This window comes from Octopus bimaculoides, chromosome 9 (genome assembly GCF_001194135.2).
Source record: "Octopus bimaculoides isolate UCB-OBI-ISO-001 chromosome 9, ASM119413v2, whole genome shotgun sequence".
Classification (NCBI taxonomy): Eukaryota; Metazoa; Mollusca; class Cephalopoda; order Octopoda; family Octopodidae; genus Octopus; species Octopus bimaculoides.
In genome coordinates, this window is record NC_068989.1 from 30,115,304 (window position 1) to 30,143,235 (window position 27,932).

A 27,932-nucleotide genomic window follows, 5' to 3' on the forward strand; every position below is an offset into this window, starting at 1 on the left:
ATATATATATATATATATATATATATATATATATATATACACACACAAACATACATACATAAACACATATAGCTTTTTTTTATACAGGGGTTTATCACATGCCTTTGTACATACATATATATATATTTATGTATATATACACACAAAATTATCTAAATCCATACATATTTCTGAGAGTGGCTTTTATCCTTCAAACTCTGTACACAATTTCTTATGTACTGTCATGTGTGGGAAAATGAAAAGAGGTTCACCTACCTTCTTCTCGTTGACTCCTGTTTAGCAGTAATCTCTCCAATGGTTCTGCCCTACCCCTGTCACCCAGCATAAGCAGCTGCTATATAACCAAACCTGGGAGCGAATTCACCAACGTCCATCCATGACACCTCCGACAGGGCAAAAGAGGCCGATGCTCACCCCTCTGCCCTCACTTCCCCTCTCACGCTTCCTCTTCCACTCAGCTCTTTGACCATTCGCATCATGACCTTCTTCTTCCAGCTCATCTCCACATGCCCCGCTGATCTCAAAAATCACCTCACTTCACTCCAAGTTGAAATCTACCATCCACCTGGGTGGGTGCCTTGAATGTTGAGATCTTCTTAAGCTGGGAACCTTTTTCTCTTCCTCTTCTCCACAATCATCATCCAATGAAGCGACAATCCTATGAACATCTAAGATGTGATGTGGCATTCCATTCACAGAAATGTTGTTCTTGGAATCGACAGCCATCACTATTCCTCTGTTCCACTGAGTTGTGCAGCGACTTGATCCAAACTTCATCTCCCACCTCCATGAAGATGAGCCCTCTCTCTTCCACAGAGCATTCCAATGGTTTACTCGGATGCTGCCATTAATATTTGAATATCACTCTATGTAGCACGGACTCTTTGGCCTGTCCCGATCGGGGCAACATGTTGTACCAGAATACTGCTTCCAGCGGCAAAATGTGTCCACTCTCCACCATGGCCTTGATTGTTCGATGATGTCTCACCATGGTCCCATTTCCACTTGGCCTGTATGCTGCTCTGAAAAAGCAGTGCACTTTCCACCTGTCAAGCATCTCTTTCAGCACCTCTGAATGAAACGCTGTGCTGTTGTCTATCAGCAATTCATTCACAGGGCCCTGCTCTAAGAATACCTCGTTTAGAATATATGCAATCTCGTCTACAGAGCCTGCTTTCAATTCCCTCCAAATGGTCATCTGGCCCAGCCCACAGTTGACCATTGAGAGATATGTTCCCTGCCAGTAGTGCGTCACATCCACTGCCAGTCATCTCTAGTTGTACTCTACTGAAATATTTCCCTGCTCATGCACACTTGGAGCAGAATCGATGGATTGACACCTATCACAGTTTCCGACCACCTTTTGGATGCTCCATCTAGTAACATTGAAATCACTCTTCCTGGAGAGATACAGGGTTCTATTCATGCCCATATGATGCATGACATGCAGTCTCCTTAGTTTGGAGTCATTTAACCGACACACCCCAGCTACCCCTTGCTTTGATTGTTCTGGTTCCTCTAACCAGGCCTTTTTCACCCTGGTTAGAATGTCTGCCTTGTTTCTCTCTGAAGGCACAAAAATCACATTCAGCTTCTGGCCAAACTTGGCAACTAGCTCTCCTAGAACCCCTAGGTGGCACTTTGCTAACATTTCCACAGCCCCTTTGGCTCGAACTCTCTTCTCATTGGTGATCACCAATCCTATCTAGCCAAGCACGGTGGCTTAATCCATCTGGATTTTGATGGAGTGCAGCCCCCATTTCAAGGCCAAATCCACTCCCTTCAGTACTGCATCCAACTCAGTGACATTGATGTGGTAGTAATCGTCTGCTTTTCGAAGCCAGGCCACGTCCTCCTCTTTGGCATCTTCAATTTCCAACACAACTCCTATCACAATGCTGTTAGTATCACACCATACGGTCCCATTATCCGATTTGGGCACACACCAGTTCCCTCAGACTGGGTCTTCTGCTCTCGTCCTCTCCAGAATTTCTTGCATCATCACCACTGTCACCCCAGTTCTCCCCTTCTGTTCGTCTCTTATGTAACTGCATGCTGTATGCAGCCACCCCATATTAGGGTAGTGACCTACAAATTTCCCGCACATCAAGAACAGTTCTCTCCTACTGACATTCATACCCAAATCTGGGAACTCTCCCCTTCCAAAACACCAACATGCCTGTTCTGTCTCTTTGAAGCTTCAGCCCCAAGGCAGCTCTTCCAGCCATTGGTTCCAGTAGTTTTGAAATCAGCCCAAATTTCTTCAAATGTCTCACAACCTCTGTGGCAGGCACTACAGTCTTGTCCACAAAAATGTCATCTATATAGGAATTGATGACCCTTCTTATCCTATTCACCTTTCCCAGGATAGATTTGAGTACTGTCGCCATGATCTTTGGCACAGAATTCAGCCCGAAACCCAGCCTTGTCAGACAATATGTCTGACCCTTGTATCACACCAGTTTGATACTACCACAGTTTGTCACTCACATGGAGCTGCAAATATGTTGACTTCAAGTTGACAATCATTGCTGCCTTAGTTGACTGTCTCCATACATGCAGCATCTCACCACAGACATCAATCGCCTCACCATCTGGGTGGCATGATACCTAGCCATTCATTTCCTGAAAGTCCAGCACAGGTCTGACTTTGCCTTTGTTGGCTGCTTCACTGCCATTAGCAGTAGCACTCTGCTCACCACCTCCTCCTTCCATGGGATAAGGACACCCTCCTTAATCCACCTATCTACCCCTTCTTCAAACTCACTCCTGGCATGTCCTTTCAGGGTATGCTGGTAGCAGCTCACCCTGTTTTTCAGCCTCTGGGGCTCCTCTTTCCAGCACCACTTTATTGTCCACTGCTGACCATCGAATGCCACCTGAAAATCCTTGTCTTTAGTTGTGTAGGCAGTGCAGATCCTCACGGAGCTTTGCTCCCTCTCACATTCCTGACTCACAGTGCATGGCACCCCCATGCCACCAAACAAAATCATGTCTAGTCCAACACTGACACCTCCAAGGTGGTTGATTGCATCCATTCCCATTACCACATCAATCCCATCTACTATGTGGTCAATCATGATTGTCTGCAGCCTTAGTGTTGTGTCTTGCACCACTATCTCCATGTTGCCACTACCCTTGTATTCAATTTCACTGCTGTCGACCACCCAAACACCACTCATCCCCTTCCATTTCTTTATCACCTTCAGGGCCATGAGAGATGTCATGCAGCTCGTATCCATGAGGGCCTTTAATATCTTTCCCCTGACCACGGCCTCAACTACTGGCAGTGGCTGCACAAGCACCTTTACTCATTCATGAGGGAAGTTTGAGAGGCAGCAACTTCACTGCGGTCTTTTCCCTAACCACAATTTCGGGCGATATGCCCAGTTTGTTTGCACCAGTAGCAAACGGGTTTGGGCTCTGCACAGTCCCTAGCCATGTGTGGTCCCTGGCACTTAAAACACCAGCCTGTGAATGGCTGCTGTCGTTCCACGGCAGGTTTCTTTTTGTCTTTCACCAGCCATCACGCAATGTTGCGGGCTTCTGCAACCACTACCATTACTGCCTTCTGCTTGGTGTTTTGTCTCAACACACGGGCTTAAACGATGAGCTCACTCGTCACCATTTTTTTGCTGCCAGGCAATTGTTGTAGCTGCACTGACACATTGTCAGGAAAGCCATTCACAAAAGCCAGTCATGCTGCCTTTTCCAGCCTCTCTCTGATAAAACCAAACAGCATAGCCAGCTTCTGTACATCTGCAGTATATTTGTCAACCTGTTCCTCTGTCCACCTGACCATTTCCAGCTTAGCAAAAGCAGTGTACTCTCCCTCTGTGTAAGCCTCTCTCAAGCACTGCTTGATCTTTGCTACACTCAATTGTTCTTCATTCATTTTGGGGTAGAGTGCTAGTGCATTCCCCTCCAAATACAGCACTATGAGGTTTGCTACATCGTCGATGCTATGTAGCCTGACCACAACTTCGACCTTTCATATCCAAATTACTATGTCTCCTTTGCCATAGAAAGGTCTGATGACATCATTGCCGATCCTTATCTTCACTGCCATCATGTAGTAGGGGACAACAACATCTGTATATGACTGCCGAAATAGCTTGTCGTGCATGGGAAAATAAAAAGAGGTTCACCTACCTTCCTCTTGTCGATGCCTGTCTAGCAGTAATCTCTCCGATGGTCCTGCCCTACTCCTGTCACCCAGTATAAGCAGCTGCTATATAACCAAAGCTGAGAGTGAATTCACTAACGTCTGTTCACAACACCTCTGACGGGGCAAAAAAGGCTGATGCTTGCCCCTCTGCCCCCACTTCCCCTCTTGCGCTTCCTCTTCCGGTCAGCCCCTTGACCATTCACGTCATGACCCTCTTCTTCCAGCTCATCCCCACATGTACTTTAAAATTTATTAAGGCTTTCCCAAATAAAATTTTAGAAGCTTTGAGGAAATTAAAAGGTGGTACACAAACACACTCAGTTATGGGTGCACTATATCTGTAAGCTAATAAAATTCACTACATAATTTCCAGTTCACTTGTTATTTATTAATCTCATGTGTGTGAGTGTGTGTGTGTATCATCATCATCATCATCATCATTATCTTTTAATGTCCATTGTCCATACTGGCATGGGCTGGATGGTTTGACCAGGGCTGGTAAGCTGAAGGGCTGCACCAGACTCCAGTCTGATTTGGCATGGTTCCTATGGCTGGATGTCCTTCCTAACACCAACCACTCCAAGAGTGTAGTAGAAGCTTCTATGTGCCACCAGCACGAGTGCCAGTTGTGTGACACCAGTATCTGTCATGACGACAACTTCACTTGGCTTTATGGGTCTTCTTCTCAAGCAAGGCATATTGTCAAGGGTCTTGGTCATTTGTCAATGTCTCCATGAAGCTCAATGCTCAAAATGTGCTTTTTACATGCCAGTTACGCAACATTGGTATTGACCACATTGCCTCCGTGAGGCCCCACACTCGCCAGGTGCTTTTTATGTGCCAGTTACTTCTGTGAGGCCCAATGCTCGAAAGGTACATAACTGGTGCCAGTTATGCAACACTGGCATCAGCCACACTGCCTCCGTGAGGCCCAACACATGATAGGTACTTTTTACAAGACACTAGCATCAGGTACTCTGCCTCCGTGAGGCCCAATGCTTGAAAGGTGCGCTTTACATGCCAGTAACATGACACTGGCATTGGCCACGACAATGGTTTCACTTAGCTTGACAGGTCTTCTCAAATATAGCATATTGCCAAAGATCTTGGTCACTAGTCATTGCTTCTGTGAGGCCCAACATTCGAAGATCATGCTTCACCACCTTGTCCTATGTCTTCCTGGGTCTCCCTCTTCCACAGGTTCTTCCCACAGCTAGAGATCAGCACTTCTTTACACAGCTGTCCTCGTCCATATGCATCACATGACCATATCAGCACAGTCGCCTCTCTTGCACACCACATCTGATGCCTCTTATGTCTAACTTTTCTCTCAAGATGTTTGCACTCTGTTGTACATGTACACTGACATTGCATATCTAATGAAGCATGCTAGCTTCATTTCTTTCAAGACTACACATGTTCTTGCTGGTCACAGCCCCTGTATCACTGCTGTGTAGCACAGCTGTTCATATACAGGCATCATACAATCTGCTTTTCACTCTGAGGGAGGGCCCTTTCTTGCCAACAGAGGTAAGAGCTCTCTGAACTTTCCCAGCCTATTCTTATTCTTGCATCTATGCTCTTGGAGCATCCACCTCCGCTACTGACTTGGTCACCTAGATAATGGAAGCTATCAAATACCTCTAGTTTATCCCACTGGCATTTGATAGAGTCTATTTTCTGTACATTTTTAGTGTTTATTGTACCTGTGCAACTTCCACACAGAAAACCTATTTTCCTAGTTAACCTTGCTGCTGGCAAATTTTTCTGCAATAACATGGATGTTTTATCCTGTTCGTGCTATTCTGTTAGCATTATTCTGAGTTTGAGAATCAATTATTTTTGTGTGTATGTATGTATGTATGTATGTATGTATGTATGTATGTATAAACAATATTGAATACACACAAGGTATGTGTTTTGCAAGTTTGTGGGTAGGCTATGCTTGTAGGCATGAACGTGCCTGGTGTAGAAACACCTCGAAGTCATAGACAAGTGATACAACTCACATCAGATCTCATTCAGGAGCAATAGACATTGATGTTTTGTCATGCTTGTAACGTGTCAATACTGCATACCTGAATGAGGTCCAATGCAAGCTAAATCGCCTGTAGGTGCAGCCTACCCATGAACTAGCAAAACATATACCTTGTGCATGTGTGTTCGATATTGTTTATAACCCTCCAGCTGCTTCTAATTTATATTTGAATTTTTTTCCACGGTATGAAACGTTGGTTCTTACACTATTTTGCATATAGTCATTGACAGCAATTTAGCTTGCATCAGGCCTCGTTTGAGTATGCAGTATTGACAAGTCACAAAAAAGGACGAAACGTCTATCACACCTGAATATGATCTGATGCAAGTTATCTCACTTGTCTATAACTTCCAGGTGTTTTAACACCAGGTGCGTTGACGAGAATATATTGTCTTATTCCTGTAAGTGCAGCCTACCCACAAACTAGCAAAACGCATACCTTGTGTATATGTGTTCAATATTGTTTATATCCCTCGAGCTGCTCCTAATTCATATTTGAATATATATATATATATATATATATATATATATATAATTATAATTAGCACATCTAATTGCTTTTAATGTCCAGAGAGTCCATCTCATGTTGATGACATGTGCTAATTAATATTCAAAACACAAAGTAAGAGATACAAAGAGAAGAAGAGGAGAGAGAGAGAGGTTGAAGTGACAGGCAGTGTAAGAGAGAAAGACAGAGAAAGAGAGAGGGAGGGAGAGGGAGGAAAGAAATTGAAAGGAAGTATAAGTGAGAGAGAGAAGGGGAAAACAAAAGTAGAGATTGAAATAGCTACAACCAGGAAGGTAAAAGAAATAACAAGGAAAGAAAGAGAATATAAATGTGCATGGTGGGAATAAATAATACAGTAATGGTGAACTGTGATATATTATTTTCCACAGTATTCTTTCCTTAAAACATATAATTCAAGACACACACACACACACACACACACACACACACACACCAAGCATTTGGAGCCACCAAGTCTATCTCCTTCCAGGTTGCTTCCTGAAGAGGCTGTACCTAATGTAAAGTCTTCTTGCCTCTGCCATGGTAACCAAACATACTCATCTTTCATTTCTCACTTCTGATCCAAACTTCCCAACATATTTCTCTCTCTGTTGTCTTTTTTCAACCTTTGTGTTGAAATCTCTCATCACTACAACATAAATGGATTTGTGAGCTGGCACTTCCTCAAGTTTTTAGTACAGCTCTTCCATTTCAATCGTCTTTGCTAGTATTTTTGGGAGCATAGGTCAGAATGATCTTTAGGGTGGCATTTCCTGAGAGATAAACATCTAGCACTTCAATCTGTGAAGAAGACAATTGGCAGGAAATGATTTTCGAAGCATATTCTTTGTTTATGATGAATCCTATACTGTTTGTTGCTCTTGCACTTTTTGCTTTTTCCAGTCTCACAACACTTCCATCTGACCATCTCACATTTATTTCTTTCCTTCAATATAATAATGAAGTACCAATTGCTAAATGTGGTCAGAACTAGTGGAAGAGAGAGACCCATAACATGGGATGAAGTGGTTAAGGCTGACCTCAGGATCTTGATCTTGGTGGAAGAGATGACAAGGAACCAGGATGTCTGGTGACATGATGTTCTCAAAAAAGACTTTCTCTCATCAGCGAAACTGACAATACATAGTACTTCTGGAAGTGCTATGTATTGTGCTCACCACCCATGTTACAGGAACTCAACCCCTTCCTCCCATGTATTAGACCTGCCTCGTTTTCCCCCCACCTCCTGTAGACTATCCAACTATGTCATCCTTCTCTCTTGTCCTCCACACTGACAACTGTATCATCTTTACTGCTCCTGCTGCTCACCGCAACCACTCTCTACTCCCATAACTCATAGCTCTTTGCTCATCTATCTTTGAACTCTACCCATTTTGAACCCTACCTATTTTCCTTCCCACACATTTTTGCAAATTGATTCTTTAGCTCACCTTGTACCTTGTGCAACTACCTAGGCACTTCATCACCATTATCTATCTCTTGCTAATCCTACTGTTCATTTTCTGTTTCCATACCCTTCGCCTACTAGATGTGAGTAGCCATGCAAATACCCTTCAACAACCTGCATTGCTACTCCACACTTGTTCAATCCCCTTGTTCCCTAGCATGAAGCTCTCCACCTGCTGGGGTTTGTAGTGGTGTAATCTGCATGGTGACCTCAATAATGTATGAATTTGGTTACCCTCAAAATAATTTGACAGAGCTTCAAAATAATCACCCCAGAGTTTCAAAATAAAAAAAGCATCCAGTCCATGATGACATGTGTTTGGTGTTAGAAGGGCATCCAACCATAGAAACCATGCAAAAACAGACATCAGAGCACTATGTAATCCTTGAACACATTGGATCCAGTCAAACCATCCAACTCATGCCAGCATGGAGCATGAATGTTAAATGATGATGATGATGATGATGAGCACTGTTACATCAAAATTTGATTTTCTTGTATGCAAGTGAGATGCGCACAGTAAAAAACATAAAAAAACGAGATAGTAATTTTGAAATTTTTTCATAAAATCTAATTTCCTATGTTAAAAACAGAATTCAGAAAAAAAAATTCAAAAATGAAAAAGCTACAGCAGAAAAATGAAAAATTGAAATTTTGAAAGTATTCTTTTCCAGAATCATTATCTCAATGTTTAAAATATGTAAATCAGAAAAAAATCTTGAGACATGGGCAAAAATGAAAATGGTTGTGCACTCTAAAATGGAAGAGCAGTGATAAAAAACCCCCTGAAATTTCAAAAGACAATTTTTGCAGACCTCACTCCAATGTTTAAAGCATGGAAATCTGAAATAGTTGTCCTCTTTCCCCAAAAAATTTTTAGGGTGGTGTTAGTTGGTTGATTATTTTGAAACTCTGTCAAATTATTTTGGGGATAACCAAATTCATACATAAAAGTTTTTCTTAGTTTTTACTACAGAGAATGTATAAAAGGAATTATAAGATGAGCACCAAATAAAAATTAGATGCATGTCTCCAAGTTGATGCATGTTGAAATTGCTGTGGAAGTCATTAATCACAATAACTTTATATTAGAAATATTTGCCTTTATATTTTAGAATTTACTTCATCATAAATATTGTATGGTACAAAATATAAGTACTCTATGTCTTGTTCAACACAATATGTGATATACACACACATACACACACACACACACACACATTCATACACACTTGCACACACACACCACTTGTTTAATCAATTTCAGTATCCACATTGAAATAATGTGTAAGTAAATCTATGCACCTTTAATTCAATTTTCAAGCTGTATCAGCATACACCTATAGTAAATGACACTTAAACAAAACATTATGCAGTAAAATATAACAAAAGGCCAAATGATTACCAAGCAAACTTCTTAACTGCTCGACCATACCTGCAACCCCATACATATATACACATGTGCATATGTGTGATTTTATTGAAAGCTGAAAACTCCAATAATCTTTACTCTGAGTTTCTTGCTTCTAATCATCAGATGAAAATCATCTGATGAAATAGAATATTTAGAAAATATTTGAAAGCAACTGTAACAGATATACAACAATCAAAGTGAATATTATATATTGATTGGGTGGATCTTGTCTAGGGGAGTTCATCACATGACTCAGAAGAGGCTGTTTTATTAATAAAATTGTTGACAAAAGCGAAAACATTATACAATCTCATTTTCCTCCCTTGATAAATCTGAAGCCTTGTGATATGTAAGAGAGAGACTAATATTAAGCCCTGCTAACTCAGTAAGGACTAAATATAATCAGAGAAGATAAGGAAGGTGACTGTTACATGTGTGTGAACTAACTTACCTATAATAATTTAAAAAAAATCCTAAGCTGTACATATCTGAGGAAGATAAAAATCATCCTAAACAGCAGCAAATGGATAATTTCTTTCTTTTTCCAAAATGCATGTTTTCAGATGTAGTATGTTCCATGCTGTAAATTTGCATTAGACAACTTTTGTGGAAACAACTCTCTTCTACAGGCATGCTGATGCTAAATATTAAAACAAAAGTAGGAACAGGAGTTGCTATTTGCAAATTATTTCCCAGGATATTAGTGATATGGCATGCCTGCATGGTTAACAAGTCTGCTTTTACCATAGTCTCAGGATGAGCCAAGCCTTGTGAATGAAGTTAGTTAGACAGAAGGTCTGAATTTGTGATATATTGTGTCACACTGATTCTACCCTAGAATTATGTAAAGAGTACATGTCTCTGTAGAATATTCAGCCCCTTACATGCATATTCAATGAGTAGGTAGTTCAGTTGACTGAACAACTGAATACTCCTCATCAAAAAGATATGTTGAAGATCTATTTCTTTACTAGATGTTGACACTTAATGACAGACTTGTTTTCAGTAATTCTGCGACTCTCACTTGATGAACTAAAACTTGTTTTGAAATGTTATTACTAAGTACAGAGATATAGTTAACCAAATCAAATTTGTTATTAGATATTTTTTTATATAGAACTTATCTAATTTAATGCTTCAAACTAAGCATGATAAAGATAGTGCTACATACTCAATATACTCAACTTTGAAAGCCATTTTACTTTTGGATCAAGCAAATGTTTGTTATACATGAAGTGAAGATGTGATAAGAGCTTATATATGTAACATCATAACTACTTAACTACATGTTTTTGACTACTCCATTTCTGGAGGTGTTACTAATAATAGCATTAGTATCTTAAACAATAGTTTCAACTTGAGTACTGATTTCAAATTTTGGCACAAGGCCAGTTAGTTTGGTGGGAGGGGAAAGTCAATTATATAAACCCCAATGCTTAACTTGTACTTATTTTATCAACTCTGAAAGAATGAAAGGCAAAGACAACCATCCTTGGAATTTGAACTCAGAACATAAAGGTGGATGAAATGCTGCTAGCCTTAGCTTCAACTGTAATATTGAATACAACACAAGATAGATGTTCTATCAAGTGTTGGACTATATTAGTATAACAGTGTAATAGTACAGTGGTTTAACAACATTTGTTTTCTAAAATGTAATTTAATAACAATATTGATTCTCTATTAATTACTGAGAACAATAACATTGGCATTCAAGGAGCTAATGAAGACAACACTACACAGTTATATAATACTGTGTTGGCATTAAAAAGTTTTTGTAACTGATAAAATAAATGGCTTAGTAATTCTGTATGCTGTTGTAAAGCAATACTAGAAGCTCTATAACCACTGTAACTAACAGAGTGCAAGTAAGTTATAAACTATTGAAAAACAATAGTTGTATGATTTTATCAGTAATACAATGTAGTTTCACCAGCTTTGCAAGAAATTTATTTCAAATAATTTACAAGTTATCAGCAATGTTGGTGAAATTTAGTGAAATGTAAAGACTAATATAGACAATATTGTTCAATGTGCCATGGATTATTACATACAACACAACAGAAGTGATCCACTCACTAGCAGTTATACTGAAGAACACATCACAGAAGACATTAAAATAAAAGAAGTACTCTTTAGAAACTCCAAAAATTATATATAATACATATCTTCAAGCAAAGGGATGATACTAAGTAATACCGATCTACAAATGTGCAGAACTAATGTAAATATACTTGGACAAATTTCAACAACATAAACTAGGTAATTTATCAAGGTAATTGTTCTTTCAAACAAATCTTCAACCAGAGAACTTAATCTTACCTCAAATGTTTATATATTTTTAAAAAATTTCATTTGTATTATTCCTATATCAAAAGGTAAACAACTGCTTTCTTTTACCCTTACTACAGCCATTACCTATATTTTCTGAATAATAATAATAATAATAATAATAATAATAATAATAATATAGCTGCTGCAATTACTTTCATTACAATCATCACTAGCACTATCACTACAACAACAATAGAAATTTTTACAATAGCAACAACTGTAATCTATACTAAAAAAAACCCACTATTAACAATTATAATTTCTTTTCACTAAGCATCATACTCTTTTTGTTAAGTAAGTCGATTGAAGCAACTCCAGAATATATATCAATGATACTTATTTTATTAATTCTACATGTATAAAGAGCAATATTAACTCTGCTGAGATCTGAATAAGACAGCAAAATATTGAACAAAAACAACAGAGTAAATCTTCAAGGACTGCCACAACAACAAAAATAACTACATTGTTGGTAGAGGTAAAATTAGTAGTACTAGTACCAACAACAGCAATGGAAATATATTTTACTTTTGTGTTGCATGAGGAATGTTTTGCAGATAGAAGTGCATAAACTGAGTTGAGTAGTTTGCAAGGTATTTAATGCTGGGGTAGGTAACATCTGCAAAATCTATTGCACTTATATACTAGGGAACACTATATGGACAGATAAGGGGTCTACGTGAATGTAGGTGTACCTTTTCAGAGTGAACAGTGTGCCTGTTAGCTTCTTGCAACGTCGCAAAGCTGACTCCAGTCGTTCAGGCTGATCTTTGAGAAATCTGAAAATGAAAAGAAACGAAGGAAAGGGATATAATTAATAATAAGTTTGAAAGAAAAGAAAGATGAATGTGTTATTGGCAATGGTACATGTTTGTTACAGCTTCTAGAGTCACAAGAATGCCATTGCTTAGCCCCTGTTTCATGGTATTATATATTGGTGAGAGATATCTCTCTAGACAAGTGAATTGAGTAAAGTTGAATGAAATGTCTTTTATCCAGAGGTCTGACAAAATATCTGCAGTATATAGAACTTATGACCCATAAACCAATAGTTCACATATATTATTAACTTAATCTTTCTTTTACTCATAATATTCTTAAGTTGAGAGTAGCTATTGGTTGGAAATCATTTTAGGAAATCATTTTCCATCTGAAGAGTTACTAATTCATTTCTTATCACTTATATTGTTCCTATACTTTATAAACTTTCAATGGTTTTGTTAACCTAGCTTTAAATAGATACTACAAAGAAGAAGTCAGCCAGCTAGTGTTGTGAAAATTATTAAAAAATGCTTTTATTGAAGTTGTTAGATATTGAGATGCTATTAAGGTGCATAAATACAGACAATGCTGATACCTCTTTCAAAAAGAATCATAACTGATCATTTGCAATAATTAATTCATTTGTTCACTCATTCATCTTATGTCCCTTTTCCCATGCTTGCATGGCATAAATATGCTATTTGAAGAATTGTTTTACAACTGGATGCTTCTTGATGCTAACCCTTTATTCCACTTAGCTTTGAGGACACAAAGTGATGGGGTAGTTTGTTGGCAGGTGAGAAACTGCCAACAAGTGACTGCAGATGTAAACAAACAAACAAACACACGTACACACACACACACATACACACGTGCATGCACACACACACACATGCTCACATGCACATGATAGTTTTCTTTCAGTTTCCATCTATGAAATCCACTGACAAGGCTTAGGTCAGCTTCAGGCTATAACAGAAGAAACATTTACCCAAGATGTCATGCAGTAAGGCCAAATCTAAAGGCACATGGTTGGGAAGTGAACTTCTCAACCACTCAGCTATACATGTACCTTAACTTTCATTGTAACAAACATACATAGGAGTGGCCCAGGAAGAAAAAAAGTACAAAAAAAAAGTAATGACCAGAAGTGACATTATTATGAGTGTATGAATGTGTAATGGTGGACAGGGAGTAAGTGGAATAAAGGATTTCTAACAGAAAAGAGCAAGGAAAATAGAGGGTGGGAAGCTGATGTGTATTGCTGTTAAGCATAGTTGTAAGTTGTATCTTTGTATGCATGTGTGTGAGAAACATTGCAGAAAAATTGTGTGTGAGTGAATTGCAAATATATGAATGTATGTGTGGGTATTTGAATGTTTAACAGGTCATAATCAATCCCTGTGTAAGTCTACGTATGTGTGAGAGAGTTTGTGTGAGAATGTATGCATGAGTACATGAGGTTTGAGCAGGGAATGAAGTAAGTGAATGTATGTTCATGCATGTGTGTGTGTGTGTGTGTGTGTGTGTGTGTGTGTGTGTGTGTGTGTGTGTGTGTGTGTGTGTGTGTGTGTGTGTGTGTGTGTGTGTGTTTTCAGAAAAAACCAGACAGAGAAGATGTATTCAAGAAAAATGATAATTATTATGGAATTTAATAACACAGAAGACATAGAGATGCAGGTGGGAATGGCTTGGAAAATTGAAGAGACAGGTAAGAAGCTTTTTGTGATCTGGTATTATTTGTAGCTTAATTGTAAGATTTCATTTCTATGTGATCAGATTTGTGGGAAGATGGCATCAACAATCCACAAGAGCTATAGAAATGATAATAAGCTATCACTTGGTGCAGATGTAAGCTGGGCAAAATAGAAATTCCTTAATTGATTGACAACCTGAGCCAAAAGTGGTATCAGTGGACAGGAACACAATGTGTAGCACCACAAACTATAAAATAACTGTTGAAATTCCCTTCCTTAGTCAGAACTTTCAGCTGAACACTTTACTAAACTAGCAAATGTAACTAATGTGAATATATGAAGCTGAAGATCTGATTGAAGAATACAACAGAACATCATAGAGTTTGAGAAACATAAGCTCACACAGTATTATTTCAAGCACACTTGGTTAATAAGTCTAAAGTCCTTGACTTAACAGGCTCTCAGAAAATAATATTCGGAAATCTAAGTTTAGAGTATAGAAAGAGTCCACTAAAATACATAAAAAATACTTTTGAATATTCATGCATATACCTATATGTCTGTTGAGGATTACAGTATTTTTGTATAACGATGTTTCTAATCAACATTTTCATTAATGACGCAAATTTGAATATTTTTCAGATATTTGTATGACAATTAAGGCTACAGTTATCATGTGTATTTGTGTGTGTGTGTGCGCGCGCGCATGCATGTGTGTATCATCATCATCATTTACGTCACATCCATTTTCCATGCTGGCAAGGGTTGGATGGTTTGACAGGAGCTGGCCAGCTCCAATTGTCTGTTTGGCATGGTTTATACAGCTGGATGCCCTTCTTAACACTAACCGCTTTATAGAGTATGCTAAGTGTTTTTACATGCCACCAGCCTGAGTGCATTTATGTAGTACTGGCATGCATGCATTTTACATGGCACTGGCACTTCAAGACAAAGACTTCTTAGCTGAGAGTGGGAATGAGGGCATTGCCATAAAAGACATGCCTGTAATTTTATTTAGCTTGGCATGTCTTCTCAAGTACAGTGAATCACCACAAATGCTGGTCCTTTGTCATCATCTCAGTGAAGCTCAGCATCTGAGATCCTTTCTCACCACTTCATCCCACATCTTCCTGGGTCTACTCCTTCCACAGGCTCCCTCTATAATTAGAAATTGGCACTTTTTAAAGCAGCTGTCCTCATCTATATGCATTACATGCACACAACATCTGATGCCTCTTATACTTAGTCTTCCTCTTAAATAATTTACACTCTGTTGTATGTGCACACTGATATTACTCATGCTGGCTTCATCTCTTTCAAGCCTTTGCAAATCCTCTGTAGTCATAGCCATACATAGGCAGGTGTCATACAATCTGCCTTTCACTCTGAGGGAGAGGCTCTTAGTTACCAACAATGGTAGGAACTCTCTGAACTTTGCCCAGCCAGTACTTATTCTAGCAACTATGCTTTCAGAACATCGTCATCCACTGCTAACTTAGGCACCTATGTAACAAAAACTGTCTACTACTTCTAAGGACCCCATCCCAGCCCCAAGCATTTGAGGAAGTCTATGCTCTGGGTATTTTTTAGTGCTTATTGTACCTGCACATTTTCACATGCAAAGACTATTTCCTGTGATACCACTACATCTCTTATGTGTCCAAAGCTTGCATTGGGTACAACATACGGAATTTCTACCAACACCCTTCTTACATATCGAGCAGGGCCATCTCTCTGAAGGGGCTTGTTAGGTTAAATAAAATGGAGCCCTCCATCATAAAATGGGAACTAATCCTTGGTTTTACTCATCAGTAGCCAATAATTTTCTCTAGAGATTCCATAATAGGAACTAATCCCAGTTTATCAAACAGCCATAATGTTGGCTAAAATAATTTATTATAGCAGCTTACCAGCTAGATAACTCTGTTTCAAGTAATGAGAAATTGCAGCAGAATGCTGAAGTGGAAAATGTTTCTACATCGTTGTACATACACCTTGATTATATATTTTATTTGTTTCTGTCATTTGACTGTTACTATGCTGGGCCACCACCTTGAAGGTTTTTAGTCAAACAAATTGACTTCAGGGCTTATATCTTTTAAGCCTAGTACTTATTCTATCAATCTCTTTTGCTGAACCACTAAATTATGGGTACATAAATACACCAGCACCAGTTGTCAAACAGTGGTTTGAGCAAACATAGACACAAAGACACGCACGTAGACATATATACGATGGGCTTCTGTCAGTTACTTATTTCTTTATTTCCCACAAGGGGCTAAACATAGAGGAGACAAACAAGGACAGCCAAAGTCGATTACATTGACCCCAGTGCGTAACTGGTACTTAATTTATCGAACCCGAAAGGATGAAAGGCAAAGTCGACCTCGGCGGAATTTGAACTCAGAACGTAACGGCAGATGAAATACCACTAAGCATTTCGCCCAGCGCGCTAGCGATTCTGCCAGCTCGCTGGCTTCTGTCAGTTTCTGTCTACCAAAACCACTCACTTTGGTCAGCCTGAGGCTATAGTAGAAGACATTTGCCCGAGATGCCATGTAGTGGGACTGAACCCAGGACTATGTGGTTGGGAAGCAAGCTTCTTACCATGCAGCCATGTTTCAGCCACAACTATCAATATTTACCTTAGTAACAAGTTATTGTACTTACTTCTCTTCTTGGATAATTATATCCATTTCTTCAGACATAATCTTTTTCATTTTGTCCTGCAGCTGTGGAAACTGGGCTATTAACACAAAAGACAAGAGTTAACATTAGCTTCAACATAGTTGCTTCATCTGCTTAATATAGTAGAAAAACCATCTACAAAAAATGTAAATCACATTTGTCATTTTATAAATTATGGTTACAGTATGAAGATAAACAATACAGGATGGCTATCGCTAAAACACCACTTGATCAGTATTGTGTATTTTATTGCATACTGCTGAACTATAGAGCTTCAGTAGAAATAACTGAGGCTTCACAAGAATGATAAGAACAGTGAACAAAACATCACACAGAAGACTGAAAATAAAACAATTTGAAGTATAAATTTTCTTTAGCAGCAATGAATATGGTTTCACTCTTTAAGATCGTCTGATATTCAGGATTTCAAAGTGCAAGTGGTTTCAGATGGATATAACTAGTGGTAAAAACTCAAGGGAACTGAACAGCGGAAGGTCTCCAGACAAGAAGCCCCACTGAGACAAATGTTTTGGCTGTTCCCATTTAAGAACTGAATCCAGGTCATTACTTCTAAGTACCTTTCTGCTGGCACTTTTTAGTCACTTGGATATCAGAGACTTGTGAATTTAAACCATCTGAAGATTTCATCTAGTTGGAACTTTTCTACATTGACTCAGCTTTCAAACTTTTTGTTATTCAGCTGAATGAAGAAGCATCTCATGCTGCTTGAAGAACAAAAATATGATCAACAGTAAATCTCCTGATATCAATAAATATAACTAATTGCAGATTATTCCTCAGCTCTAAACAATTTTACAGTCCATCTTAGTGCTAGATTTATGGTATTAAAATGCTCAAAGTGCTTTTTAACAAAATCTTTGAACTGGTAACCTAATAATACTTCACAGATTGATATAAAATACTTCTTTCTATCTACTAATATGGATATTCACATTGGTAGAGTGACTGCATACCTTTAGCTTTCTGATCAGAGTCAGAGTCAGAGTAAAAAATATCCTACTGCAGCTGAGGTTCATACATACGCAATCCCCATGAAACTTCTCATGGGCATAACGAAACAAAAGAAAAGTCAGGTAAGAGAGAGAGAGAGAGAGAGAGAGAGAGAGAGAGAGACAGAGAGAGAGAGAGACAGAGAGAGAAACAGACAGACAGAGAGACAGACAGAGAGAGACAGAGAGAGAGAGAGAGAGTGAGAGGACTTTAGGCCTTTTCAGCTTTCTCAAATTGAGGTATAGAGATATATGGGTGTGATCAAGGGTGCTAATGTTCTGTTGGCAAAGTTTTTACAGATGATTTTTGGTAACTTGTATTTTCATCATTAATTTGATATAATCGTTGCTGAATTGTTTATTCTTTATTTTTATATTTAACATAAATGTTAATTGTTTATTCCTTATTTCACATCTTTGATAATGAGTGGTAAAGAAATTGCAATTAGAGCCATTTTGCACTACTTGAGGAAAAGAGGATTGAGTACAAGGATTGTAGCAAAAGAAATTAACGATGTAGAAGGCACAAATACTGTCGATGAACATGTGGCCCAAAAATTCATTCAGATGTTTCAAGAAAGTGATACCAACCTCAAAAACAAACCAAGGTCAGGGAGACCTCCTTTGTTTGAAATGGTTGAACAACAGCAAAGCACAAGCATCCGTATATGGTTGGCAGAACTTGGTCAATAAAGCCCCATCAATTGACACTGCCATAAGCTCGGTCTTGTAAACAGATACTGTTGAAAAAATCCTCATGACCAATGGCCAGGCTCAATAGTGTGTGAACATTTGCACACAACTGAAGACTTACCAGCTGTTTTTGGTGTCAAATTGTAACTGGGGTTGAAAAATGGAACTATTTTCATAACCTTAATAGGAGAAATCAGTGGCTTCATTCCAGCCAGCTTCAAAACTTGTAGTTAAACAAGGGTGCTTTGAACAGGTCATGTTGGATGTTTGGTGGAATTTCGATGGGGTGTTGCATGCTGAGCTTGTCCCAGATAGTGATACTGTGAATGTTAAACTTTATACTCAACAACTGCAGTGAGTACATGATATTTTGAAAGCTTACTACCTGGCATTGATCAATCAAAGACATGCACTTCTATAGCTTGACAATGCTTCAACACACACTATCAATGTGACCAATTGCAAACTTGAATGGGTGGAAGTGCTGCCTCACCCTGCCTAAAGTCCAGACCATGCACCATCAGAATATTACCTTTTCTAAGCTAAGGCTTATTTCCTGCACAGATGGAGACTCGACAATGTAGATGGGGTTGAAAATGGGTGTAGGGAGGATTTTGCTGCTTCTAAACCAGCCAAATGTTATAAGCATGGAATTGACTTCTGGTACAATGATAACAACAGACAATAGAATATGATGGCATATATTTTGATGAGTAAATGCCTTTTGTATGTAATTTGTTTGAACTATTAAAATTTGAAATATGAAAAAACAGTTGGCTCAACCATGTATATACTAGAATGTATACACTTTCCATTAAAAAATACACATAATATACATTCATAACAATCTGCATTTATATTCTTATAAAGAAAAAGAAATCACTTACTTTTTTGCTCTGCAATAGCTTTTGATAGTTGACTTAGAGTTAGTGCCATCTTTTCAACGTCAGTTGAGTTTACACGACAGTGCTTTGAGATTACATCAGTGCGTACTTCTTCAACAGAATCTTCGAGTTTACTAGAATTTTGGAGGAGGAAGAAATGAAAAATAACAATGACATTAGTAAGTTTAAAACATTTAGAGAAACATTTCAGAGACTATTTTAAATACTATAGTTACTTGTGGTAGATTACAGAATATATTGAGGTATTGGACTATATCATGATGATTATAATGGTATATATATTAATAGATTATAATAAACAAACTATGATTTTGAAATGAGAGTGAAGATTCAATCTAAATAAATTAGGGTTATCAATGACCAGCATACCAATCCTCAACAATCACTCAAGAAAAGGTTGTAGATAACTTAAAATAAATTTCTACATGCTGTTTGCTTGTGATTCTCTAACCCTGATTAGCATATGAGACCCATGTTAGGCATGAACTATATCAGTGTGATAACTCATCTTGCACTCGGTTGTGAAACCTATATACGACATGAAGCAGTGAGATACTCTCCTGCTATAAGGACATTGAACAATGTAACCAACACAAGTAAAAGGCATCTCCTCACCTGGCAGAGATTTAGGTTATACAAAATCTACCAAGCAAAAAAAAAAAAAAATCAGAAACTGACTTTATTTGGAAGAGTGTCATAAAGTAATTACTCAGAGGATATAAAGTACAACAGTCTGTAACACTTAGTAAATACACATGCACACATACACACGTACACACACACACACACACATTTACATGCATTAGCACCAGATAAACTGTAAACAAAATAAAAAATGAAAGTGTTCTTAGTTTATCACGCTGATAAAATATACTATTTATAACTGGAATTGTGTCATGGGTATGGTTAGGCCTGTGGTATGACTGGCTTGTACATAAGTATGCTAAAGAATTATGCAAAAAAAGAAACAATAAAATATAGATGAGTCTTCAGACTATCTAAGATTTTACATAAGCTTGAAATAGATGTGTTAATTTTACTATGCTATTAAGCTTCTGCACAGGAAAAAGTTCATTTCTAACATGTTTATATCATATATAATGATTATCGTGATTTAACCTAAATTTCAACAATTTAAGTGATGTTAAAATGATAGAAACAAATTAAGAAAAAGAGGTTTTAAAATGGTGAAGACATTAAAGTGATGTATGAAATATTTCATATTGTTTACTTGGTTATGTGTTTGAATTTTTCTGGTTCAACTTTGTTGGTTATTTCCTTGAGGTTAAAAAATTAAATACTAGTAAAAAATTTGGATTTCTTCAATAAGTTTTACTTCAGACAGAATCATTAGAGAGTCAGAAAAATACCTTGTGTTATTTCTTCCAGTTTGCTATGTCTTAAATTCAAATGTAATTGTCTTTCCCTCCCTTCAAAACTGCTTGCCTTGAGCCCAAAATTTGAAAGAATTATTATTGCTATTATTGAGCGTGGTGGATTGACAGAATCTTTAGAGTGTTGGACAAAAGTGTCATTCAGATTTGTTCTGGTTATTTTGAGTTAAATCCTGCTGAAGGCAACTTTACCCTTCATTTTTCCATGGCTAATAAAATAAAGTACCAGTCAAGTACTGCAGTCAGTTTGTGCTTGTGTCAGAAATTATCATCATCATCATCATCATCATCATCGTCATTATCATCATCATCATTGATTTGATTTGTTTTAACTCACGAGCTGTGGCCTTGCTGAGGCACAACCACCACCACCACCACCACCACCACCACCATCATCATCATCATCATCATCATCATCATTATTATTATTATAAAGGTAGTGCTGAGTGCAAATTTCACAGAGGTTGACTTTATCTTTCATCCTTTCAGGGTCGATAAAATAAGTACCAGTTTAACACTGGGGTCAATGTAATCAACTCATCCCCTCCCCCAAAATTGCTGCCCTTGTGGCAAAATTTGAAACCATTATTGTTATTATTATTGTTGCTGCTGCTGTTGTTGTTGTTGTTGTTGTTGTTGTTGTTGTTGTTGTTGTTGTTGTTGTTGTTGTTGTTGTTGTTGTTGTTATTATTATTATTATTATTATTACTACTACTACTACTACTACTACTACTATTACTATTATTGTAAAGGCAGTGCTGAGTTCAAATTCTGTCAAGGCTGACTTTGCCTTTCAGCCTTTTGGGGTCAATAAATTAAGTACTAGTCAAGTACTGGGGTCAATGTGATCAATTTTTCCTTCCCCCCAAATTTCAGGCTTTGTGCCTATAGTACAAAGGGTTATTTTAAAGACAGTAGATTAGCATATTCATAGGATGTTGGACAAAATGCTTGTGGTAATTCTTTCAGTTCTTTACATTTTGAATTCAAATTCTGCCAAGGTTAATTTTGCCTTTTATCTTGCTAGGATCAATGAGATAAGTACCAGTCAAGTACATACCAAAGTTGATATAAACAAGTAACAGTCCAGTCTCAAATTTGCTGGCATTGTGCTTAAATAGAAATAATAATTATTATTATAGGGTAAAATCTACCATAAATTAGAAATTCTCAGTGAATTAGTCAAATTTCAATTCTCATTTCTTCTGTCTTTATGTTCTAAGTTCAAATTCTGCTGAGGTTGACTTTCGGGGCTGATAAAATAAGTACCAGTTGAGCACTTGGGTTGATGTAATTGACTTACCCATCCCCCTAAATTGCTGGCCTTGTGCCAAAATTTGAAACCAGTATTTAGCTATGCTTCTTTACTTTCTGAGTTCAAATCCCACAAGGATTGACTCTGCTTTTCATTCATCATGGATGAATAAAATATATACATTAATTTAGGGATAACCATACACCTACTCTACAACTGCAAACTAGTTCGAATCCATACTGTTATACTTTTGATTTCTCAACACCCTACATAAATCCACCTCCCTTTCTACTGTAATCCTGCTCAGTCAAAGAAGCTCTTTAGTCTTAAGAGTTATATGGCAACCTTACTAGTACTGGTGCCATGAAAAAAAAAAGCAGTACACTCTGTAAAGTGGTTGATATTAGGAAGGTTACCCAGCCATACAAACCATGCCAAAGCTGAGACATTGGAGCAAGATGTGATCCTCCAGCCCACTGGATCCTGTCAAACTGTCCAATGCACACCAGCATGGATGATGGACATGAAATGATGATGATGTTCTCTACCAAAACATTCATGGCCTAATAAGTAAGAATTCAGTGTTGTTGTTATTATTATTATTAAGCTAGTGCATGTTAATTTAATTATCAGGAATTTTATCTTGAGGTGACAAGCCTTCTCAAATCTCAAGAATTTTTTTTAGGATTCTTACAGAATATAGGATGGTACTTTCCGTAGATTGACAGCCTCTTGTGTAGCATTTTGGATGTTGTGCAAAGTGCACCAATTACCATCAGAATAACTGCTGTCTTAGTCTTCTTCAGTCACTTCAGCTCTGGCCAGATCCTGATATTTCTCAATTTTTTCAATTTCTTTGGTATCAACTCTGTTACCATAGAGAATTGCAAAGTCTATGATCTTATACTGTTTCTTTTATTTTGTACTCTGTAATTATATCTGGTCTTTTTGCTTCAATAATATGGTCATTCTTTATGAGGAAAGTCCCATAAAATCCTGTAATTCTCATTCTCTATCACAGCCTCTGGTTCATGTTCATTGCACTTTTCTGTTATTCTGAAGCCACACACTCAGCTAACATCCCAATGCACTCTTTTGCCTACACAGTCATACTTGTACTTATACTTTTTTGTGCTAGCTTACTGCACTCACTCAAAAGATGATTGTCTCCTTTCCTGCAGATCTTTTGTTGATCTTTGCCTTAATCAGGTTTATTCTAATAGCTTGTTCTTGAGTAGCTATAATTAGCATTTCAGCCTCTCATTTCAGACTCCTGTCTGTCAGCCAGAGCCAAGATTCTTTACTTCCAACTTTCTTGGTTTGTTATATGAACTGGCTACGTAATTCTGTTTCTTTCTACTTGTTTGTTCTGTTGCTCTTTCTCTCCTTAAATTCTCCTATTGTTTCAGTAGGTTTGGGGCATCTCTAGTTGCCAATATATCCTCTCTTTACTCTGCACAACATAATTTTTCAGTCCCAATATTGCAATACTTATAGTATCTTCTGTGTTCAGTAATGCTCAGCCACTTTCTTTTCTTAGTAGGTAGAGTCTGTCAGTTTACTTTTAGGATGGTATTGTTCATCATGAGCAGTTTTCTAGTTCTGTAACTCAGCCTTGGTCTATTTCAGAAAGGGAGTATCTCAGTATTGGCATAGCCCTTATATTTATTGCTTTAATGATATTCCCTCCATTTAATTTTGTTTTGAGCATCTTCCTAATTCTCCCCATGTACTCTTTAGTGATTTTCTGTCTCACTTCTACTTCCATTATTCTATCATTTTGTAGCACTCCTAGATATTTGTATCCTTAATTATTCTGCGACAGTTATGGTCTTTCTTATCTTTTTTTATTTTGTATATAGCTTGAAGTCATACATATAAAGAAGGTGATTTATTTTCATGTTGGTTTTAGTAAACTCATAGGCAGGCATGAATTAAAGTCTCTTTTAGATTTCATGTTGAATACAGAGTATATTATCAAGACATAATAATGAAGAATGGAGAGTTATACATCTTTGAAATTTATTTATTGAAAAGCAGACTAGCAGTCCCCCTTGATTTCTTTCTACACCATTTTTGTTCCTCTGGCAATAAATTCCCCTTCTCCAGAAAATTATATACTTCATCTGCTATGAGGCCAGTTAATAACTTTCAGAGTAATTGTAAACAAGTAATAGGTCTATAATTATTACTTCACCTTTCTTTTCTTTCTCCTTCTTTTGTCATCCATGTTGGCATTCTATTTTCTATGCAGTAAAAAATGGTCATATATAACTGCATACATGAGAGATTTTTGAATCAGAATCCCTGAACACCATCTGGTCCAGGGGCTTTCTAGTTTGGTATTTTCTTGATCATCTCTTTTATTTTCTAATCTGTAATTGTTATATTTTCTTGTGCCACTCCATCTTCCATTTCTCTTTTAAAATTCCACAGCTAGCCTGATTTTATATTATGCTGGACTTCTTTGCTCCTGATTTCTGCTGCTTCAGCACTGGGCATATGATTTTCTTGATGCTCCTCTTCATTGTCAGAATTTTCTTTTGTTGTTCTTCAAAAGTCTATTCTGCTGGTACTGATTTGTTCTCTGTTGGTATTTGTCTTTTTTACCTAATAGCGCTTTGATTTTTTTGTTTTAGTTCTACTTTAACTACTTGCAGTCTTTCAAGTCTCATGTTGCACTTCATTTGCAGTTGCTACTGTCTTTCCTTCACTCTCTGTTTTTTTTATGGTTGAACATATCCATCCAAGATCTCTCTTGAGCTGTTCAATTTGGTTCTCAAGCTTTTGTTTCCACCATGGGACTTTTTCCTTTGGCTTAGAATTTGCACGACAGAAGAAGCTGTGTAGCCTATAAGGTTGTTCAGATCTGTTATGTTTTCACTGTAGATTTTTGTTAATAGCTTTTTCACTTAGTTTTCCTCTTTTGATTTCTCTCAGAGCAGGAAGCCTTTTCCTTTCACAATTTTGTGCTTCATTCAGGTGTTGTAAACTCCTTCCCTTCTCTGTAACAATCTTCCTTTCCATGAAGTAAAATTTGTCTTCAACCAGGCAGCTGTTTCTTTTGTGGGGATCTATTGGTCCTTCTAATAATCCCTGTTCTTCTGTTTCCTTTTCTTTGTACTCAGCATAGTCATGTTAAAACTCTTTCACTATTGTGGAAATCTCCTCCAGTCCCAACTGGGATAGCCACTATCTTTTCACAATGAGATTTTTTTTTGTCTAGAAGTCTGTGTTTTACGGTAGGGAATGTGTTTCTCTGTCTATTTTTTTGTGCATTCTTTTCCTGTACTCTATTTTGGTGTGCTCACGTCTGTAATAGCATTCCATTACAGTTTTATTGTTGCCTTGAGTTCATATTCTCCTAACCTTTGTAGCAGTATTTGGATAATGGCCAGGCTCACCCAGCTGTGCAGTAGAACACTTGCCATGCAAAGACCTTCACTTGGGGTTCAGGTCTCACGAACACAGTTGTGATGATTTTTGTTGGATACTGCATTCATAAGTTACAACCACCAGTTGTTTTTATTGAGAAACCATTTCTAGTGGGTTGCCAGCCATAGCTAAAGATACCCTCTTCCCACAGTGGGAGATTTATCCCCATCAAGATGTTCTCTGCTGTTTTGTTCTTGGGATATTCATTTGTTATTACTGCTGTCCTAAGTGGTAATGACTTCATCAGCAGTACTACTAGTAAAGAAATACTATTAGGATGGCTGTTGACACTTCAGAGTTCATCTTCTTTTTCATTCTGCAGGGTAATGAAATAGCAAGAAAAAGCACCCTCCTCACAAAACACACTCTGTGGGGCTGCTGTTTTAGTCACCAATGGCTCAACTTTCATCATCATCATCATCATCATCATCATTATATGTTTAGCTTTTGCTTTGTATTTGCACAAGTTTTTTCTTTGTTTTTGTTATCTACGTAGGAAAATACAGAAATTACGAATCTGGGAAATACATATATTTTTTATACTTCAATTTTTCTTGAAGAAACACTCAATGCCCCTTCCCCCACCTCGTTCACCCATCACCTACTTGCTTTCACTTTTGTCTGATGTTTCCCACATGCTTAGAATTCTACTGAAGTAGCAAACTTAAAAAATACCAGACCACTGTCAGAAAACCCGACTTGCTAGAAACAACAGGTAAATTACATTATTTCTGAAGAAACTTCCCTGCTTTTCAGAAAGCTAAAAGTGAAACATTGGGAGTGTGTAGCTTTTTGAAAGTGGTGAGGTGATGGGTAAAATTCTTAAAGATTCGTACTCTCTGTTTTTTCTCCATGGATTACCAAGAAAAAATATTTGAAAAAAGTAAAAAATGAATTTGGTGTGGAGAGGGAAAAAATTAAAATATTGAGAACGTGTTTTGTGGGTGAAATCCTAATGCCTTGTATCGCAAACATAAGAATCAGAAGAAATTTAGGAAAAAAATAAGGCAAGGGAGCAGAAATGTCAACTTGGACATGCTAGAAAGAAGAGGTAAAGGACAGGATTTCTGGGAAAACTTTCTTTTAAGTTTATATCAACGATCAAAGGTTTTTATATCAAAGGTTTTTAAATACGCTCATCACAAACACAAATTACACAATAGAAAAAGATAATTTTAATTGGATTTGAGCTTTAAATTTGCGCATGCACACTGCAAGAAATAACATAATTTGCACAGAGGTTTTACCTAGAGTGTGTGTATGTGTCAAAGGAAGTTATTTTCCTTCGTTTGAAGAAACAAAGTTGTTAACTCAGCATATATGGAATCATATGATTGTTCATTAATTTCCGTAAAATTCTTTTAATTTATTTATGCTTTGAAGAGAGCAGAAATTGAAAGAGAGGATAAAGAGAAAAGGCGACATTTACTTTGAAGTGAGAGGATAAAGTAAAAGAGAGGAGAAAGTGAAAGATGTATGTGTATATGAAATGGACGTGTGTGTGAGAGAGAGAGAGTGAGTGAATGAGTGAAGGTGTGTGTTGTGATGTATGAATTTTTTGCATGTATGTGTAAGCATCAGGCAGAGGTAAAGAATATGTACACCACCCGTTTTTGGCATAACCCTAACCCTAAACACCGGGTATGTGTATTCTTTACCTTCGCCCATAAATACATATGCATACATTTTTTTTTGTGTGAGAGAGAGAGAGAGAGAGAGAGAGAGATTGAATTTTCTCATAACATATAGCGAAATGGATGTCTTTTAAGGCAATTTTTTTTTGTGGCTTATTTTAATACAATATTTATGTGTACATTTTCATAAATGTTTGTCTGAGTAGATTTCTACGCATGCGTGAAACATCAGACGAAAGTGAAACATTAGAAGCAAATTGAAATACTGTCCGAAAATGACCTCAAAATTGTGGAACTCAACGTAGTTACCGAAGTTTTTTTAGTTGTGAAAAAGAGTTGTTGAGTGAAAAACATAGTTTATTTGGTAGATAGATAATAAACAGCAGCAGCCATGTTTTGTTATAACTCTCAAAGTTGTCAACGAACTGTCATCTGATCAGCTGTTTTGTTCGCTAATTTTTTTTAAAGTGAAAGAGAGGAGAAAGTGAAAAATGTATGAATTTGTATATGAAATAGATGTGTGTGTGTG

General features: G+C 37.4%; 1 protein-coding gene across 12 annotated transcripts in view; it reads right to left on the reverse strand.

Annotated features, from left to right (window-relative positions):
• LOC106875847 (coiled-coil domain-containing protein AGAP005037) overlaps positions 1-27,932 on the reverse strand; it is an 877,187-nt gene that overhangs the window by 136,437 nt on the left and 712,818 nt on the right. For all 12 annotated transcript variants that reach the window (XM_052970540.1, XM_052970539.1, XM_052970538.1 and 9 more), the window contains 3 exons: positions 19,668-19,798; positions 17,060-17,135; positions 12,626-12,709 (listed from right to left, as the gene is read on the reverse strand). In XM_052970540.1, coding sequence (XP_052826500.1) covers positions 12,626-12,709; positions 17,060-17,135; positions 19,668-19,798 — 291 coding nt within the window. The remainder of the gene's footprint in view (positions 1-12,625; positions 12,710-17,059; positions 17,136-19,667; positions 19,799-27,932) is intronic.